Genomic DNA, 19,781 nt, shown 5'->3' with positions numbered 1-19,781 from the left:
TCAGCATCTCAAAATCTAACTCCTTTCTCACCTTTCCTGATTCTAATGTCCAGGCTAGCTCCCTGGAGAGTCTCAGGATCAGTCAGAGTTAGGATCAATCAAGGTTCTTGGTCTTTAGAGGGAGAAGTGAAGGAGGCAGGCAAGCTGCCACACGGCTTGCCAAAGATGTATACTGGATCCTGGAGTTGGGAGTCTCCAACCTCTCTCCTCCTTGTACTGCTGCCAAGTGACCCTGACCTCTCTCCCTCAGCCCTCCAATCCTTGTCTATGATTACCTCACCATCAAACATTCAGCAAACACCAGTGGTGAGGAGAGCCATCACATCACCATCTCACCTAAATATATGTATATAGAGCCATTATCTCAGATCAAATAGGTAATTAGCCTTAAGTGCTCTGTTGTTTGATTCAAGCACACCTTTTCAGAGTTTCAGCCCTCTACCTCTGATTCCTTGTCTTCCCCATTCCCTGCTATTAGCTTTATCTTTTTTTTACATTGTATTATTTTGAATGTCTGTTATATTTAATTTGTTCCTTCTTAGTGTTTATGTATACTATCATATCTTTTATGTAGGATATAAATGGCTTGAGAACAAGGATTGTTTTATTTTTTTGTACGTCCAGTACTCAGCAATTGTGCTTGACATGTAATAGATACTTAACAAATGATGTAAGAATTTAATCTAACACTTTCAGATGACCAGACAGCATTTTTACTTCAATATTCCTCTCTGACACCTGCCTCAATTTGAAGATATCTAAAATAGAAATCTTGATTTTCCTATTTAGTTCATCTTTTTATTTACTTTATGAGGGGATCAAACATACTACTGTTCTTTTGGCCTAATGGTAATTACCTAAAAATTGATCCCTTAAAAATCAGATTTTTTATTTATCCCTTATAATCAATTACTTGCAAATATCTGCCATGTTGACATTTCAATGTATCAAAACTCCTCTAAGGTTCTTCCTCTTTATACTACTACTTTACTGACTTCAGTTAACTTAAGCAAGTAGGTAGTATAATTTTACTCATTATTTATTTGAAATCAATTTTTTATTTAATTATCTCTTATTTCTTATCATTTCTTATTAATCACCCATCTTTTTACTATTTATTTAATTATTTTTATTATTTAATTTATTACCAATTTGAAGTGGGATATATCAGATAGTATTAGAAAGGGAGGGTGGAGTTGGGGGAGAGAAAAAGAAGGAAGGACAGCTTGAGTTTAAGAGGATAAGTGAGCTAGTGCTGAAAGACCTTATGACAAACTTGCATCTTTAATAACAGTAGGCAAATCTTTGGGGAAAATTGATAGAGAAGCCTCTAAAAATAATATCCAGACCTTTGCTGTTCTGAAAAGCCTCAAGTCTCACATATTGATGTATGCAGAGGAAAGAAAATGAAGATCGCTGTGATAAATCAATGAGACTTGCCACTTACCCAATATTCTTAAAATAAATTAGTTCCAAAACAATATGCTTCCTTCTTTTAAAACTGATACTACTGCTTAGTGCCATTAAATCACCCATAACATTTTAATAAGCGAATTTCCTATTACTCTTTTAATCTCTTGCTGCCACTAAGCCAGAATGCTTCCAGTGCAATTTTCAGTTTCTCTTGTTGAAAAATGAGGCTGTTAATAAAGGATTCAATCTGTGTCCTTAAGATTGATTCTGTTGCAGAAGTTCCTTCTAACATGACTTTACTCTTATGCTTTTTACCTCTTAATAATAGAGCTGTACAAGGAAACCCACTTGTGTTGAAGACTGGAGCCTTCTGGTGCCTGTGCCACAGTGAAATCATATTAGGTCCAGAGTCTGGTAGTTAGCTTTTGTCAGTTTACCTGGTACTGGTTAGGTTCTGGGGAACTAATTTAAGCGAAGCAAACTAAAGAGAGATTGAGTGATAAATGAGAATGCCAAAGTCTAAATTTACATAGGGGAAATTTTAACTGCTAAGATGGCCAGAATATTTCTACCAGGGGTCCTCAAACTTTTTAAATAGGGGGCCAGTTCACTGTCTCTCAGACTGTTGGAGGGCTGGACTATAGTAAAAACAAAAACTTTGTTTTGTGGGCCTTTAAATAAAGAAACTTCATAGCCCTGGGTGAAGGGGATAAATGTCCTCAGCTGCTGCATCTGGCCCAAGGGCCATAGTTTGAGGACCCCTGATTTATATCATTTGGTCAGCAACTGTCTTTCTGTTGGGAAAATCTTCTTGGAAATCACATTTAGATCATGTGGTATTTTGATGTCAATAGAGGTGGAATGGAAGAAATTGGTTTATTTGAAATGGCACCATCACAAAGCTATGCTAGCTAGTAGCTTAGCAAATGAATTATATAAAGTTGTTGATGAACTTTTAAGATGCTATATATATATATGTGTGTGTGTGTGTGTGTGTGTGTATACATATGTGCATATATATATGTATGTATGTATAAATGTCAGCTAATATGAATCCATCCCAGAGGGTATAGTTGGCAAATGGATCAAACTATTCAGATTAGAAGATCATCTTCCCTGGATGGTGCTGTATAGACAATGATACATCCCTATTGAACTTTCCTTTTCCTACCTTTGTGCAGAATGCCCTCTTTCTCTTTGTATATGTCATTCTAGGCTGTGCTAGTCATGATGACAAAGCTGTTTTTGAACTGATACTTTCAATTGGTATATCTCTAGGATTTTAGGAAGATGCCTTAATTTTATTGGCAACATAATTAAGAGTCATACCATATTTCTCAGGGAACTATCCTCCAATATAGAATTTTTTTGTGTGTATTATTTGTTGTCTATCAACTTCATTTCTAAATAAAAACTATCTTCTTTGTCTTTCCAACAAACCTCCTTTGTAACAAAATTTTAAAAATTAGAGGGAGTAGGGATCTGGCATTTCAGCAAACCTTCACAACACAGTAGCCATTTCTGACAATATATGCAATATTTCATACTCATAATCTATCTCTAAGAGAGGATGTTAGGAGGTATGTCATTCTTTTGATATGAATCTTGATTATTCAGGTTGGAGTTACATTTCCTGACTTTGGCTTCCAGCTCTGGCCCTGTAACCTTTTGTATATTTCTATATCCCAGTTAACCATTTGTGAGTGTTTAATCCTTTCATCTTGTAAGGAAATGAATATATCTCCAAGAATGGTGCTAGTGAGAAATGATTTTTATTTCTCTATATAGGAAAATGAGAACTCCTTTCCAATAGTCTCTCAGTCACAATAAACTAGAAGCATCATAATGGCAGAGGGTGAAGACAAGGTGGTGGATACTTGGGAAATTAGGGTTGTAAATCTTTGAAACTATTGTCAGAAAAAAGTGATCTACTATTGGGTAACCTTTGATAAGTCATTTCTCTGGATCATCTTCCTCCTTTGTAAAATGGCCTTTTAATTCATTAGTAACCTTTAAGTCACCATGTAAATGGAAGCTATTTTTAAAATGAGAAGCTTATTCTATATAATTCATTAAGATTCCTTCCAGCTCCCAAGATTTGTTGTTGTTGGGGGTTTATTTTTGGAATCATCATTTCTTATTTCAGAGGCTTGCTCTAAAATCTTGTCACTCTATAGTAAGACACCATGTGGTCAGCAAGGTAAGGTGGGTGTCTGTTGTTTAGAAAATTTCTCATCATTTTATGTGCAGTTTAGCAGCTCAAATAGCATTGACAGAAAGCACTGATGTTCTCAGTGCTTTAATTTTTCAGCATATAAACTCATCTCCAGTGGTGACTTTGTTCGTATTAATGTTTACAAAGACACCAGTCTGAGTATAATATTTTAGAGACTAAGAAGAGATATAGTTAACACCTAAGAGGTTGATTAGACATGAGTGGTGAAAACTAGATCAGCCAGTAGGACAATTGGCTTTAAGGGGGGGAAGAGACTAGTAATTTTCTGATTGGTGATGAGATTTCTGAAGTTATTCATAAATATTCATTTGAGGAATTAAAAATTTTAAGGTGAAAGATAATTTTCCAAGTCCTTTCTCTGTGAGCAATACTCACCAGCCTATATATCTTTAAGGATAACCAACCTAACAGATGTTGTGAGTAGAACCAGGAGTTGATTTCAAATTATGGCAACATCCCTCATTTTGGTTTATTTAAAAATTGAATATTCACAGTAACATCTTAATCTTTTATAGTTTGCCACTGAGACTATATATTTTTGTTGTCTCTGAGAGTTTTCATTTGTATCTGATTTATATCACAATAAAGCTTGTGTGAGTGAGAACTCTTAACCAATTGTATATTTTCCTTTACTATGTATAGGCTATGATGACATGACAAGAAATTATTAAACATCTATTTGGGAAAATTTTCTTTCTTTTTAAAAAAGTTTATTTTTAATACAAATTGTTTTATGAATTATGTTGGGAGAGAAAAATCAGAGGGAAAAAACGATGGGAGAGATTAAAAAACAAAAAAGAAATGATCATAGCGTGTGTTCAGTCTCTCCTTAGTTCCTTCTCTGACTGCAGATGGCATTTTCTGTCCAAAGTCTATTGGGATTCCTTTGGATCATTGAACTACTGAGAAAAAATCAGGCCTTTTATAGTTGATCATTGCACATTCTTCTTGTTATTGTGTACAGTGTATTTCTGGTTCTGCTTGTTTCACTCAGCATCAGTTCATATAAATTTTTCCAAGCCTTTCTATAATCAATTTGTTCATTATTTTTATAGAACAATAATATTCCATTACCTTCATGTTACCATAACTTGTTCAGCCATTCCCCAACTCATGGGCATCCACTCCTTTTCCAATTCTTTGCTACCACAAAAATAGCTGCTACAAATATCCTTGCACATGTGGTTCCCTTTCTCTCCTTATGATTTTGTTGGGAGACAGACCCAGCAATGGCACTGCTGGGTCAAAGAGAGTATGCACAGTTTTATAGTCTTTTGGGCATAGTTCCAGATTGTTCTTCAAAATGGTTGGATCATTTCACAACTTTGGGAAAACTTTTAAAAGGTTATAATCATTCAAATAAGCCTTTTTGTCTTTTTTATAGGATTATATAACATATTACCTGCTATACATTATTGATCTGAGATACTAAAATTTTTTAAATCATCAAAAAAGGATTAAATTAGATAGACCAATGCATGGGAGAAAGCCTCTGCAAAGGCATAGAGGCAGAAAATGGAATGCTGAGTTCAATAACAGCAGGTAGACCAATAGGCTGAAATATAGTAGGCATGAAGGGCAATTGTGTAAATTAAGGTTAGAAAATTGAGCTGGAACCATATTCTGAAGGATTTTAAAGGTTTAACTGAGAAGTTTGTTTTATTCTACAGACATAAATTGCTGCTAAAGGTTCTTGATCAGGGAAATTACACAAATTACGCTTTGGGAAGATAATTTTCTGTGGAGGTCTTATTAATGAAGGAAAGAGACTAGCATCTAGAACTCCAATTTGGACTTCTTTTGGAGGTCATTGCCATAGTGCAGGTGAGAGATGATCAAAGGCTGAACTAGGATGGTAGTCATATGAGTGGAGAAATCATGTATATGAGAGATATGTCTTAGATGTAAAAATAAAAGAAAAACTTGGATATTAATTGAATTTATGTGGGGTTAGGAGAAGGTTGAGGTTCAGAGGAAATGGGGGCTGGGTTCCAAGGTTGTGAATCTGGGTGATAGTAGCATTCTTGGTAGATAGAGATTTAGAAAAATAAATCTGATGGAGAAGATTAGTTTTATTTTGGACATGTTGGGTTTGAGATGCCTATGGAACACTCAGTTGGATATTTCTGATAGGCAATTGCTGAGATGTACTATTGGAACTGAGGAAAGTAGTTAGAGGAAGATATATATATAGTTTTAGGCATCACCTTTATAAAGATGGTTATTCCCGGGAAGGATGAAGAAATCACCAAAAAGAAGAGTGTGGAGTGAGAAAAAAAGAGTTTGGGGGTGGAGACCTAAAGTATATCTACAAATAGAGGCAAGATATCAGTGATAATCCAGGAAAGGAGCCAGAGGAGTGGTCAGATAGGAGAAGAAAGAGCAGAGGATACAAAAAAGCATTTGGCTGTGGAGGAGGGAAATTAATAGGATGAAAGCTTGAAGATGTGATAGGATGAAGTGAAGTTTTTCTAAGAATAGGGAAGGTTCAGTATGTTTTTAGGTAGCAGGTAAAGGTCAGTAGGCAGAAGGAAACTGCAAATTAGGACTTGCTGTTGGAAATTAAAGGAAAATGTTATTATAGGAGACAGGGAATAGGATCAAGGACACAAGTAGAGGATTTGGCATTGGCTACCAACAGAAGTATTACCTATTTATAGAGACTAGAACAAAGCAGGAAAAAATGGAGGGGAATGTCAAGAGTTTTTAGGGTACAGAATATGGGGGGAGCAGCTTGACAAGTGACCTTTCAAATTTGAGATTGATGAGGTTAGTGGCAGTCAGAGAGTTGTTGAAATCCCCTTACAATCGGTGCAAAGGTTCTTCATGAAAGAATTCATGAAACCCTGAATTATTAATTGGCAAAAATGAAAGTTTATTGTTGGATAGAAAATGTTTACTTAGAGACTGATTCTATAATGGCAAAGTCCTATTAGGGAAATGGAATCTGGCATTGAGAAGAGAGTCTTCTCAGCAAGCAGGGTCCTAGAAAGCTGCTTGGGCTTCTGCAAGAAGTGAGTTTAATTAAGGAAACCTGTTATAAGGGTAGCTCTTGGTGGGGGGCTGGGACAGTTTGACCTGATCAGACCAGGATTTCTCAATTGAACCAGAATTTAGAATTTCAAAAAGATCAATGGGAGTTGATTTGCCCTTGAATAGTGTTGCTTCTCTCATCCTGGGAAGATGGGCCCTCTCTCTAGACTCCTTGGAGCCTGGGAGATCCTGATCTCTCAGATCAAAAAGGGGACACAATTTAATTTTAAAGGGAACAGTTTCAGTAAAGGGAACATGGTTTCAGAGTGATAATCTTAAAGGGAAAACAGCTTCAGTAAAGGGAACAGTTTCCCTCCCCCTTCAAGATTATGAAGATTATATTTTTAGGCATCAATTTCCAATGTATTTATTATTGCTATTAATATTTCAAAACATTTCATTGGTGTAAAGATTTCCTGTTAGTACCAGTCATACTCAGCCCCCTTGGGAGATTCAGTTCAATTCAATAAGCATTTCTCAAGTACCTACTGTGTGCTTAGTACTGTGCTAGATCCTGGGAATGCAAAGTGTCCTCAGGTGAAGCCATTCTCGGCTTCTCTGGGCCTGTCTATGCTAATGCTTTCATGGTAGAGGCTTGAGGGGGGGGGGAGGTGGTATATGATTGAAATTACTATTATTTAGCAAGTATTTATTTTTCATAGACCACCTATGATTTCTTTGTCCCCTCTCCCTATGAATCTGTGAAGATTAGTACCTGTCAGGCAGCTTATTATTTTAGAATTGCCCAGGTACAAAAAGAAGTTATATGACTTGCCCAGGATCACACCACAGGGATGTGTCAGGGGTAGGCCTTGAAACCAAATCTTCTTGGCTCATGTGGCAATCATCTACCCATTGCTTCCTTGGATGTGTGTTATAACAAATAATAATCATTTCTAATTCAGAAGAGATGTTTAAGTACCCAGGGAGGAAGTGTGTATAAAGTAGCTAATTTGAAATCTTTGGTTCATAGAAGTGGAACTGTCAGCAACTGCAGAGGCCAGCAAATTTAACCTGCTTTTTTACTAGTAAGGTAAATGAGGCCCAGAAAAAGTGATTTGCTCACATTTGCACAAGAAGTACAAGTCAGAGGCAGGATTTGGCCCTAGTTCTTCTGCTTGCATGATGAGTTATGTTCCATTTTAATGTGTTTCTTTTTCTAAAATTAAAAGTTCATTTCCTAAAACACTTGAAGTGTCTGAATCTTCTAATAGGCTGTTATAAGCAATTAATCTCAAATGAAACTTTTTCTTTTAAAAAAAGAGACAATTGTTGGCCTTCATTCTTTTGGAATTTTTCAAATTTTTTTTTTCCTGTTTTATATGGACTTTGGAGGGATCACCATTTCCCCTCCCTTCATTTTGTTTCTAGATGAGTAATTTAAAAATGGAAAATCTTTGAAGTGTTTTATAATTTGATTCATGTAAAAAATCAACAAAATTGAAAAAGACAAGTTGGCCTTTGATTTTGTAGGCAGCTAAAAAAAAAATCACATGGAAAAATAGTCACCAATTCCTGGAGGCCCATTTTCTAATGAGCAGAGCCTCTCATCACACACTAACGAGGGAAAGTTCCATTTTGTAACTTCAGTTTGACATTTCTCTCTGTGAGTCAGCACTTGGCAGCTCTTAGTTAAAGTAATAGTCCAAACAACATCTCCTAAAAATATTTCCAAGCCTCTAAACAAGCATTTAAAAGAGTTAAAACCCCCAAAATAATCTGAATTTCTAGATTCCTTCTGTCTGAACCACATTTCATTAAAACACAAATAAAAAACCCCAACAGTGAGTTTGTATAGGATATTCAGACCTCTAGTAGTGAGCTTCTTGGGCTTTCCTTAGGCTATATAATAAACACATTATCTATTATCCCTTATTAGGAACTCTCCTAGCTATCCTTGGTGTAGGACCTTCAATAGCTCCAGTTCTTTTGGGTTGACCTTCAGAAATTCAAGGTTGTTTTTACACTTGCAGGAATTGCCTTTGAATCCCCCATGCTTATCACAGTGTCTGATTGTAGATGCTTAGTAAATGTTTGTTGAATTGACATAGAGTTAAAGCAGCAGGAGGACAATTAATACACCTAAAAAGAAATGTTTTCTTCTTGGATGGTACTGTGTTTCCAGAAATGGAGAGAATGGTACTTTTGTACCATCAAAGAATATGAAAATATTTACACAAGACTGCATTTTACAGAGCACTTTTCTTTCAATCTTGAAAAGCTAAGCTAAAACCAATGAAACAGAATTTAATAAGAGCAAATATGAAGTTTTGAGCTTAGATTAAAAAACTCAAATGTGCAAATATAGGATGAGATGGGTCTGACTTTGCAATGACTGTAGTGAAAAATAACCTGGAGTCTTTAATTGATGGCCAGCTTGTTAACATTAGTCAATAGCATAATGGAATTGTCGAAAGAAAGCTGTTGTTCTTACTAGAAACTCCATTTATCAGCTTCAAGTGTTTTTACTGGCTATTTTCCCATGCCTGAAACCCTCTCTCTCCTTTCCTATACCTCCTAACTTTTCTGGTTTTCTTCAAGTGTCAGTTCAAGTCACATCTTCTACAAAAAATGTTTTCCAGGCCTCTTTTATGTAATGCCTTCCCCTCTGAGACTACTCCCAAATTATAATATGCATACACACACATTGGTGTATATATATGTATATATTTATATATTTACGTATATGTATGTATGCTCAGTATATACATATAAATATAGATTGTTTGCATGTAATTGTTTACATATTGTCTTCCCAATTAGACTATAAGCTTCTTGAGAAAAGGGACTGTCTTTTGAATTCCAGCTTTAGTACTTAATACAATTCCTGGCACATTTAATAAATATAAGTTTATATGAGTTTATGTTGCATTAATAAAAGTACAAGGTCAAGAACATAGAAGGAAGTAGTCTTACCAGTCTCTATCTGGTTGGACCACATCTGGAATATTTGTGTTTGGTCACGGGTATCATACCTTGAGTGGGGACAACAAGAAACTAAAGTAAGTCTTCTGAGCAATGCATTGATCCAGGACAATTTTAGTAAACTTGGGATGGAAATTACCATCGGCATGCAGAGAGAGAATTATGGATCTGAATGCAGATTGATGCATACTATTTTCACCTTTTTTTTTTGCTTATTTTCTCATAGTTTTCTCCTTTTGTTCTAATTTTCTTTTATAACATGATTAATATGGAAATATGTTTAAAATGATTGTACATGTATAACCTATATCAGATTGCTTGCTGTATTGGGGAGGGGAAAAGTAAGGAAGGGAAAGAGAGAAAAAAATTTGGGAGTCAAAATCTTTTTAAAAAATGTTAAAAACTGTCTTTACATGTAATTGGAAAAATAAAATATTATTGAATTTTTTAAAAGAAACTAAAATAAGTTCAGAAGAGAAAATCTAAGATAGTAAAGGAAATCCAAAAATCTTAACAGATGAGAAACTGTTCAAGAATCTAGAAATGTATAAAGAAATAGAATGGTCATTTAAAAATGTTAATGGTTACCAAGCAGAAGGGGTAATATAGTTTCCTTAATTTAATTTGACACACCACTACTCCATCCTGCTAAATTGGAATCATTTCATACACTTTTTAGAAGATGGATTTTGGACACGTACACATACACACACACATATGTAGTATGCACACTCATGCATACATGGACTAGTCCTGCATCTAGATCTGCTGATGTTTGAAGAAGCAAAGAATATTTTTTTTAATAATTATAACTTTTTATTGACAAAACCTATGCCTGGGTAATTTTTTACAACATTATCCCTTGCACTCACTTGTGTTCTGACTTTTCCTCTCCCTCCCTCCGTCCCTTCCCCCAGATGGCAAGCAGTCCTATACATGTTAAATATGTCACAGTATAACGTAGATACAATGTATGTGTGCAGAACCGAACAGTTCTCTTGTTGCACAGGAAGAATTGGATTCAGAAGGTAAAAATAACCTAGGAAGAAAAACAAAAATGTAAACAGTTTACATTCTTCTTTCTTTGGCTGTAGCTGAAGCAAAGAAACTTTATTCTTTTTTTTCCCCTTGTTTATTTTTTTAGAACAGCTTTTTATTTTCCCAAATATATGCAAAAATAATTTTCAGTATTCACCTTTGCAAAACTTTGTATTCTAAATTTTTTCCTTTTCCTTCTCCCCTCCCCCTTTCTAGACAGCAAGCAATCCAATATAGGTCGTATATATGCAATTCTTCTAAACATATTTCCATATTTGTCAGGAAGAATCTTTATTATTAAAATATAACCTCTAGTCTGATAACAAATACACTATTTGCATGGACAAAGGACAAAAAAAAATATGTGTCCCATCCATCTCCTGCTAGTCTGAGTTTTATTTATTTACTTCTGATCTTAGATACAAGTAATAACGTTCATCTATAACTGGTGAGCCTTGACTAGAATACCAAGTTATGTTGAAGTTCTCTGAGATAGGGGAGATTGTGTTTTATATATTGTAGTAGACAAAGAATCATTAGCATACTTCTAAGGGGCTTCCTCAGAAGCAAAGACATATTTTCACTTTTCCAAGTGTACTACCTACATGTAAGTCTGGGGAAAAACATCTTTGGTGCTCTGTGGCTCACTGTGTAATCCACTAGTCAGTCACATTTGGCAGCTGCTGCTAATATGTACCTTTCCTTCTACTTCTACAGAGCCACTGATCACACTGTATCACGATGCAATAGGTATATCTTTTCCTTATTCACTTGCCTTTTTCTGGGTAGTTAGTTGGTTTGGACTCTTAAGCATTTACACATTTCAGTAGGAGCCTTTGTGGTTTTCTTGTGCTTCAAACAGTCACCACAGTGTTGCTTAAACTGCAGCATCTGGCAAATGTCACCATCTATAGGGATTCTCCTTTTGTTATGGACACTCAGCAGAATAATCTCCACGACAAGGGCAAACACTTTTGACAAGAATGTATCTCTCTGTTCAATCCCTAGCTTGATTAATCACCTGAGTTTTCAAAGTTACTCCTGTTGCATTTTTCAAAAAATGTTATATGATTGTTCAAAAATTTTTAACATTTATTTTAAAAATTTTGAGCTACAAATTTTCTCCTTCCCTCCAATTCCTCACCCATCTATTGAAATATGATACCCATTATACATGTGAAGTCATTGCATGACTTTGAGAGACTCGTCACAACAATTTGCATGATGATATTTTGTTGTACCAAAAGAAATGCATCTTTTATGATTAAGAAACTGAGCACAGTAGGATTTGGTATTCTCTAACACCCTTCAGTCAATTTGATTGTAGAAGTCTGATCTCCTGTAAAATATTATTTGTGAAAGCTTTCCTATCTTTCTCTCATTGATTCTTGGAAGATAGGCTTTTGATTTGGGCATAACTTATTGTCTTTTATAGAGTTGGAATACTAAATATATGAGTATGTAATCATTAATCATTTTGTTCATTAGATCGTAATATTTCCCCCCAATTTTTGTCTCTCCCTCTCCCTTTCAAATACCTTAATAATAATTCACTTAATACCTTCAAAATTGTTGCTTCCAGGGTAGAGCTTTTCTACAGACACTTGATTCAAATCAGCTACCATTTTCCCTTGTAGTTATCTTTAGTGCCAGTTATACTTATTTAAAGGCTAATTTATTTATCATGCAGCACACTGAGGACTAGTAAGGTAGTGCCCAAATGAGTGGTTCTGATGTCATCAATGTAGAATATAATTTGTTATAACCTTGAAAAATATGCTCTGTTTTTCATCTGTTTATTACTCCTTCCATTTCTTAAGTGCCCTGGACATGATCTGATTTAAGTAGGTCTCTTGACAAGGTGATAGACTTCAATAATCCACCACTATACTTTGTAAGATTTATAGATAAATTTATATTTTAAACCAAGGATGACCTTCATTTTTTGCTGTTCGGCAGGGTGACTGAATATTTCCTGTTTGAGTTAATTTATTTTTGTATTACATATAGCTTAATAATATAAATTAACTTTTCCTTTAAAGATGTATTGTTACCTACTGGTCATTATTTGGATGTCTTTGGCTCATTAACTTGTTCATTAGGGCATGGTGATAATAAAGTTGTCATATGTAGCTAATAAAAATTTTGGACTGTCAACAGGACTTTAGGGTGATTGGCTGGAGAAGTTTCAGCCCTCTTTATGCTTATTGATAGGCAGACCATAGTACAACACTGATTATATCAAGTAGTACATGCAATTGATAAGCTTATATCAGTGATCGAAGGCACACTTTTTATTTTCTTTTTAAAGGCTAATTATTAACATTCATTTTTTAAAAACTTGAATTGTCAATTCTTCCCCCCCACCTTTTGGAGAAGGCAAACAATATATCAATTATATATGTGAAGTCATGCAAGACATAAATTTACTTTATGAAGGCACATATTTCAAAAGTACACATTTACATGTATTCATTCTCTCTTGAAATCATGTGAGAAGTTCTAACGCTATTAACATGATTTTATCAGATAAGAAAACTAAAGTTTAAAAGTGAACTTATTTGTAGTCTAATAGCTACCAAGTGTGAAAAATACATTTGAAACAGAAATGTTTATCTCAATATAAGATTTATGTAGGGAAATGATTGGTGTCTCTTAAGATTTGGAAGGTTGTCATATGGTTTAAATGCCTCCTTAGAAGTCTGAGACAAGAGTTAGATAAGTTAGGATTCTAGAGTGAATGAGGTGGAAGACAGTCTGTTTGACCCAGAAGGCAGAGCTAGGGACAATGGGTAGATATTGCTGGAATATAAATTTAGGCTCTACATGGAGGAAAGACTTCCTAATTATGAGAACTGTCCAAGGTGGAACACAGTCCTTTTCATTCAGGTATTCTCCACCTTTGTGTATGTGTGCATGAGCTCCTTGGCAATAAATAGTTAAATATTTACTAACTAATTTTTTTTTTTACTAAGTGCCTACTATCTTCTAGATACTGTACTAAACACTGGGGATACAAAAAAGGAGCAAATATAGTTCCTGACCTCAAAAAGCTCACAATCTAGTAAGGACACAAGAAGTGAACCAAAATGTCTAGTGAAACTGATAAGACCCATTCACATGAAAATGTTTATAAATAACTGAAGGAAATATACCACATTAGTTTTAGAGGTTAATGCAAAAAAAAATATCATTTTTTTCTATCCAAGTTAACAGAAAGCTTAAATAAAAAGCTCTCATTGTGGAGGTGGCAGGTTCTTCTTCACTGAAGATCTTTGTCAAAGGCAGGATGACCACTTGAACAGTTTGTTTTAGAAAGAGATTTTTAAAGGTATATTTTGGATTAGTTGACCTAAGTGTCATCCTTTTTACTCTTAAGATTCTTGGAATTACTTTACTTATCCTCATTTAAAATACAATTTCTATGAGTTCTAACCTGTGTAGTAGATTTATGGGACTATGATGCAGTCTTAATATTCTGTTGTTAGTGATCATTTCTAACTTAGATTTAAAATATTTGCAAACTTGTTTTCTAAAAATTTTAATCCAATGAAATCACAAAATTCATAAATAACTTGTCATAGGCATGTAAATCTATGTAAATAGATGTAAATGAAATCTATCTTTTGTATGTAAATCTATCTTTTATATTTCTGGATTTTGCTCTGTGTTCAGTTCTCTTTTCTTTGAATATAATTCTAATGAGTCTAATTGCAAACCTCTTTCATGAAGTACTTCATCATTTTATAATGCATCTACTGACTGTGGAACTATTTTCTTAAAGATCAGATGAGTTGTTTATAATGCTTGATAAAGAGAGGGATCTTGAAAGAAATATGCTATGCTGTCTCCATTGGTTCATTTATTAATTGAATCAACTGATTATATTCCTTGATCTGCCTATTATCAGGTGCTTAACCCTCCCTGCTAGGTTTTGGTTGAGGGCAAAAGAGGGTGGGAATTACTAATAGAGCCTAATACAGTCTGTTGCTCTCAAGGATTGCACTGAGAAAACAACATTCATCTAGTGAAAAAAAAAATACTTAAGTGCTCAGATGACTGGCATATGAGAGCCAGTGGAGGGGGAAAAACCCAAGCACAGAATGAATTAATACCTGTAAAACAACCTGGATCTTTGAGACTTTTTTTTGTGGGTGCAGAGGTAGAAGAGAATGTCTGAAAAATCAGTAACTAAGGTACTGTGATAGAGTTTTAATAACCCTATCCTAAAACACTTCTTTCATGCTGCCTGAACTTTTTTTTCGCAATATCACCCCAAAATGTGCCAGTTATATTTATTTATTTGTTTATGGAGTACATTGGTAGGGGCAATAAGAAGGAGAGATTTTTTTTCTATTGCCTAAGATTTATGGATGCTATAGTTAGAGGTTTAGGGCAACACAAAATTGCAAGGATCCAGTGGAATAAATTACCACCCATAGTATCAGAAGATGGGAAAAGATTACAGAAAGAGAAATGGTTGATGACCAATAACATTTTTTTTTTTTGCTGAGGCAATTGGAGTTAAGTAACTAGCCCAGGGTCACATAGTCAGGAAGTGTTAAGCATCCGAGATCAAATTTGAATTCAGGTCCTCTTGACATCAGGTCTGGTGCTCTATCTACTGTGCCACCTAGTTTCCCCTACCACCAATGACAATCTTGACCAGTTTTGAAATTTTACCTGGTACCCAGGTCAGCCTTGTTCCAAACCAGAAAGGTAGGAAAAAATACATTATTTTCCTTTTGTTCTGAACTGTATAGCCTATCCCAACCTTTTCCTAAGACTTAGAATTCAGGCAATTATTAGTAATCAATCAGTCAATCAATAAACAAGCAAATAAGGAGGTGAATAAATGGATAGAGAAGATATAGATAAATAAATTATTAATAGCTAATATTTAAGGTTTTCAAAGTGCTTTGTGTATGTTTTCTTATTTGATTGTTATGCCCATCCTGAGATATGGATGCTATAGATTATCCCCAATTTACTGATGAGGAAATGTATTATGTATCCAGGGTCACTCAGCTAGCAAGTGTCTGAAATATGATTCAAATACAGATATTTCTATCTCAAAATATAGGACTTTATCACTATGCCACCTACCTGTTTAAAGGTTATATTAATGGTTAAATTTTTAAAATCTTTATAAGACATCTGGGCATTTAAACAGCATTAATAATTCTTTTGGGAGAAAGAGTTCTGAATTCTACTTTTTAAAGATTTCAGAAAACAGTTTTCAAAGAGTAGAGCTATAAATGGTCAGGTGCAAGACTCAGAAAGATTTTTGTTCCTCATGAGGGGAAATATTCTAAAATACAGAGCTGGCCAAAGTAAAATGGGCTATTGCAGCAGGTAGAGAATTTTCCTTTTATTCTGGGAGTCTTCATGTGAAGTTTGAGTTCAAGGATATTGTAAATTTCGTGATGATTTCTGAGGTTCTTTTCTATTTCTTAGATTCTATACCTCTGTTTTTGTCATGAAGTAGAAAACAAGAAGAGCAAGAACTTAAGAGATGATCTAGTATTTAGATGTCATTCTAGGAATGAGCAAAGGTTTGGAGATAGAATGCTGGGATGAAGACTTAGTGTTTTTTTTTGGAGGGGTTAAGGAATCAAGAATAGTTTTAGAAAATATTATAATAAATTACATTTTAAAAATATATGATTAAAGAATGTCTCTTATTTTAAATGTATGTATGGAATTGTAGACTTAAATGGATAAAATAGATTAGATTCTTTAAAAGGCAACTAGTAAAATATTAATTCAGGTTTTCTACTCTGGAATACTGAGTTACTAGAATATATATGTGAGTAAAGTGTTTTTATGGTCTGTGTTAGACATTATTAAGATTTAGATCAAGTGAGAAGTACTCCATGTCTCTGATGGCTGTCCAGATCATGTGAATTTCAGTGTTAAGGTTATGGTTTAGCTTGTAGATTTTTTTTTATGAAGACACTTCTGTAGTTAAATCTACTGTCTAACTGAGCAATAACTCAAATATTTCTAATTCTGAGAAGATTTAGAAAAGTTTTTAATTTTTTTCTTTTAAAAATCAAAGTTTTGACAAAAATACCCATGGTTTTCTTCTATGTTTACATGCAGCCAGGAGCTATGGGCGGAGACGAGGTAATTAAAAAATGTAATTTTTTGCTTGCCATATTGTAAGTAGATGTGATTATACCTGTGTATGAGGGGCGGAGGTTGGGCTGGGAGGGATAATGAATCAGTATTTATTGTGCTATAGTATGCTTAGTTTACTTATTTTAGAAGAATAGTTCAGTTATTGTTAATAGCTCAATTGTTTTTATCCTGTGTTGATAAACTGTTATTTTAATTTTAATAAAAATGTGACATGGTTGGGCATTTTAAATGAGAAAGATTTGGGACACTTTATGAATGTGTTTGATAAAACAAAAAACCAACTACAATCTCTATTACTTAGTGTATTTCCTATACTTTTAATAGATTTTTTAAAAGAAAAAATAATAGCATTATTTGTTTGGGAGAGAAAGCATTTTAATGCTTTCATTTTGTTTAATTAATGCTTGGTAATTGGATTTCCAAGCTAAATAATAACAATGATTGTATCATACATACTTGTGAAGACAAGAACTTCTTTGTGCCCCTGGCACCTTATATATGCTCATATGTATATGAGATTAAACTTCTGCTTGACCTTAGAAAACAGAATTAGTACTAGAGGATAAAAAAGTATAAAGTTAGGTTTTTGACTTTGTATAAATAAATATACATTTCTGAATTAATATACAACCTGTTCAGAAGTGGAATGAAGTTCCTGGGAAGGTGGTTTCCTAGTTCCTAGAAATCTTCAAGCATAGGCTAAATTGTCACAACATTATAGAGGGTACTCATTCTTTCAAGAAAGATTGAATTAGGTGCCATTTGGAGGCCCTTTCAACTTAAGTTTTTGCAATCCTTTGTCTATATAACCTTTGATTTTGAGAAGATGCTTTCCTACCTCTTTGCCTTTTTTCTCACTTGATCTTCAGACAATTCTTGGAAGTGAGTGTTAGATTTGGGGCTTTTTATATTAGAGCTGCCCAGTTCCAATTTGTCAGATCCAGAAATGGAAACACAAAAGTAGCTTGCTCTAAAGGTCACATGGCAAGTTGGGTTTGCAGTTAGGTTTGGGATCCAGGTCCTTGCTTTCTTTTTCCAGCATTCTTTTCCTCATCCCTTAGACTGCTTCAGAGCTGATGATTCAGTGCTGAAAAGAACAGATTGATATTTATGGTAAATTTGTGATATTGCCAGTGCTTGAAGTTAAATAATTATCCCTCTTTCTTTAATGCTGAAGAGAGTATAACTCATAAGGCATTTAAACATAGCATTATATAACACTGGAAGGCATAATAATTTTCAGTTTTGGACATGGTAATCTTTGTGTGGGACACTGGTTTTTTATGATTCTGAAAAGACAACCATTGTCAAGGGGAGAATCCAGATTCAAAAAGGAAAATAATTGTTGACAGTGACTAAGATATAGCATAAAGAGAGATTAGTTATCTCTGAATGTTCATTCTGATACTGCAATCCAGACATTCTATTGAATCACCTAGCCTAGTGTTTATTGCATCCATCCTTACCTTTCATTTCCACTGCTACCTACCATTCAAAACAAGTTCAAGTCCCCATTTCCAAGATCTTCTAATATCCTGGCAACTTTTCAACCCTGATTATACCATCAGTTTTCTAACTTCCTGAACTTTGTTCAAGTTCTTCTCTCTCCTTGTTTAGAATGTCCTCTTTCCCCCTATTTTCTTTTCTTCAATGATCTAATAGAGTTGTGCATCTCCCATGAAACACCTTCCCCAGTTGTTCTAAACTGGACTAATCATTTCCTTCCCCTGTTCTGTTATAATATTTATTGTTTATACCTTTCATTGATCATTTAGCAGTCACTATATTGGGTGAATCTTGTTATTCATATGTTCTCTCTCTGCCCTTGCACTATATATTTCCTAAGGGTAGGGACTGTGACTATCACAGCTCCTATATACATATTCCTATACACATAAAAGAACCTTAATAAATTCTTGGTGGATGTATTATATAGCCCTTTCTATCCTCAGCTCCTAGGATAAGAGTTCTTAACTTTTTGTGTGTGTTATATATTCCCTTGGCGTTCTAGTGAAATTCTTTTCTGGCTCCCTTATCAGAATGATGTTTTGTTGCTTTGTTGCTGAATTTCAGTTAGAGGGCAGTAAAAATAAAAATGCAATCCCCCCCCCCAAATACAGAGATTACTTGAAATCTATCCATGAACTCTCTTACTTAAGAATCCTTGACCTAAGATTAGAGGATTAATATATTTATGCTGATTATGATGTTATTGGAACTAATCCAAGGGCTTCTAGGCATTTGATATTTGACTGCTTTATTATCCCGAGACATTTATTAAGAACTTATTTGTGTGGAGTTCAGTGCGAATAAGCATTTTCAAGAATAACTTGGGCCTCCATAATCCCTATTAAAATTTATGATGGAATGTAGTTGTTGAAAATAGAAAAGGAAAATACAAACGGAATAAAGATTTTGAATAAATTTGTAAATAATAAAAATTTATTATGTAATTAAATTTATAATCTCAATCCACTGCAGCCAAGAAAGAACACTCAGCAGATGTGACTTCTGTGCTTCTGTTTAACCTTTTATTCCCAATACTAACTACTTAGATTTTTGCTTTGAGTATTTATATTTTAGCAAATAAGTTTCTTTGCAATTCCATAAGTCCTAGATTTCATGTAAGAGATTTACAGTAAGCATTTTTGTTCTATTTTGACATGCTTAGGGTTCTTTTCAGTGGAAGCCCTGACTTAAAGCAACATTTAATTCAGCAGGGCAACCAATAGTTTTTTTTTTAATTTTATTTTATTTAATAATAACTTTATATTGACAAAATCCATGCCAGGGTAATTTTTTACAACATTATCCCTTGCACTCGCTTCTGTTTCGATTTTTCCCCTCCCTCCCACCACCCCCTCCCCTAGATGGCAAGCAGTCCTATATATGTTAGATATGTTGCAGTATATCCTAGATACAATATATGTTTGCAGAACCGAACAGTTCTCTTGTTGCACAGGGAGAATTGGATTCAGAAAGTAAAAATAAC

At 34.3% G+C, this 19,781-nt stretch overlaps 1 protein-coding gene across 11 annotated transcripts in view; it reads left to right on the top strand.

Moving 5' to 3' along the window:
* CPEB3 (cytoplasmic polyadenylation element binding protein 3) overlaps window positions 1-19,781 on the top strand; it is a 258,766-nt gene that overhangs the window by 135,920 nt on the left and 103,065 nt on the right. For 8 of the 11 annotated variants that reach the window (XM_051981647.1, XM_051981645.1, XM_051981642.1 and 5 more), the window contains exon 5: window positions 16,751-16,774. The exons of the other annotated variants lie outside the window; for them this stretch is intronic. In XM_051981647.1, coding sequence (XP_051837607.1) covers window positions 16,751-16,774 — 24 coding nt within the window. The remainder of the gene's footprint in view (window positions 1-16,750; window positions 16,775-19,781) is intronic. 11 annotated transcript variants of the gene reach the window in all.

Source organism: Antechinus flavipes, chromosome 2, assembly GCF_016432865.1.
Source record: "Antechinus flavipes isolate AdamAnt ecotype Samford, QLD, Australia chromosome 2, AdamAnt_v2, whole genome shotgun sequence".
Taxonomy (NCBI): domain Eukaryota; kingdom Metazoa; phylum Chordata; class Mammalia; order Dasyuromorphia; family Dasyuridae; genus Antechinus; species Antechinus flavipes.
The sequence above is the reverse complement of the archived record's forward strand: the minus strand, read 5'-3'. Positions and strand labels throughout refer to the sequence as shown.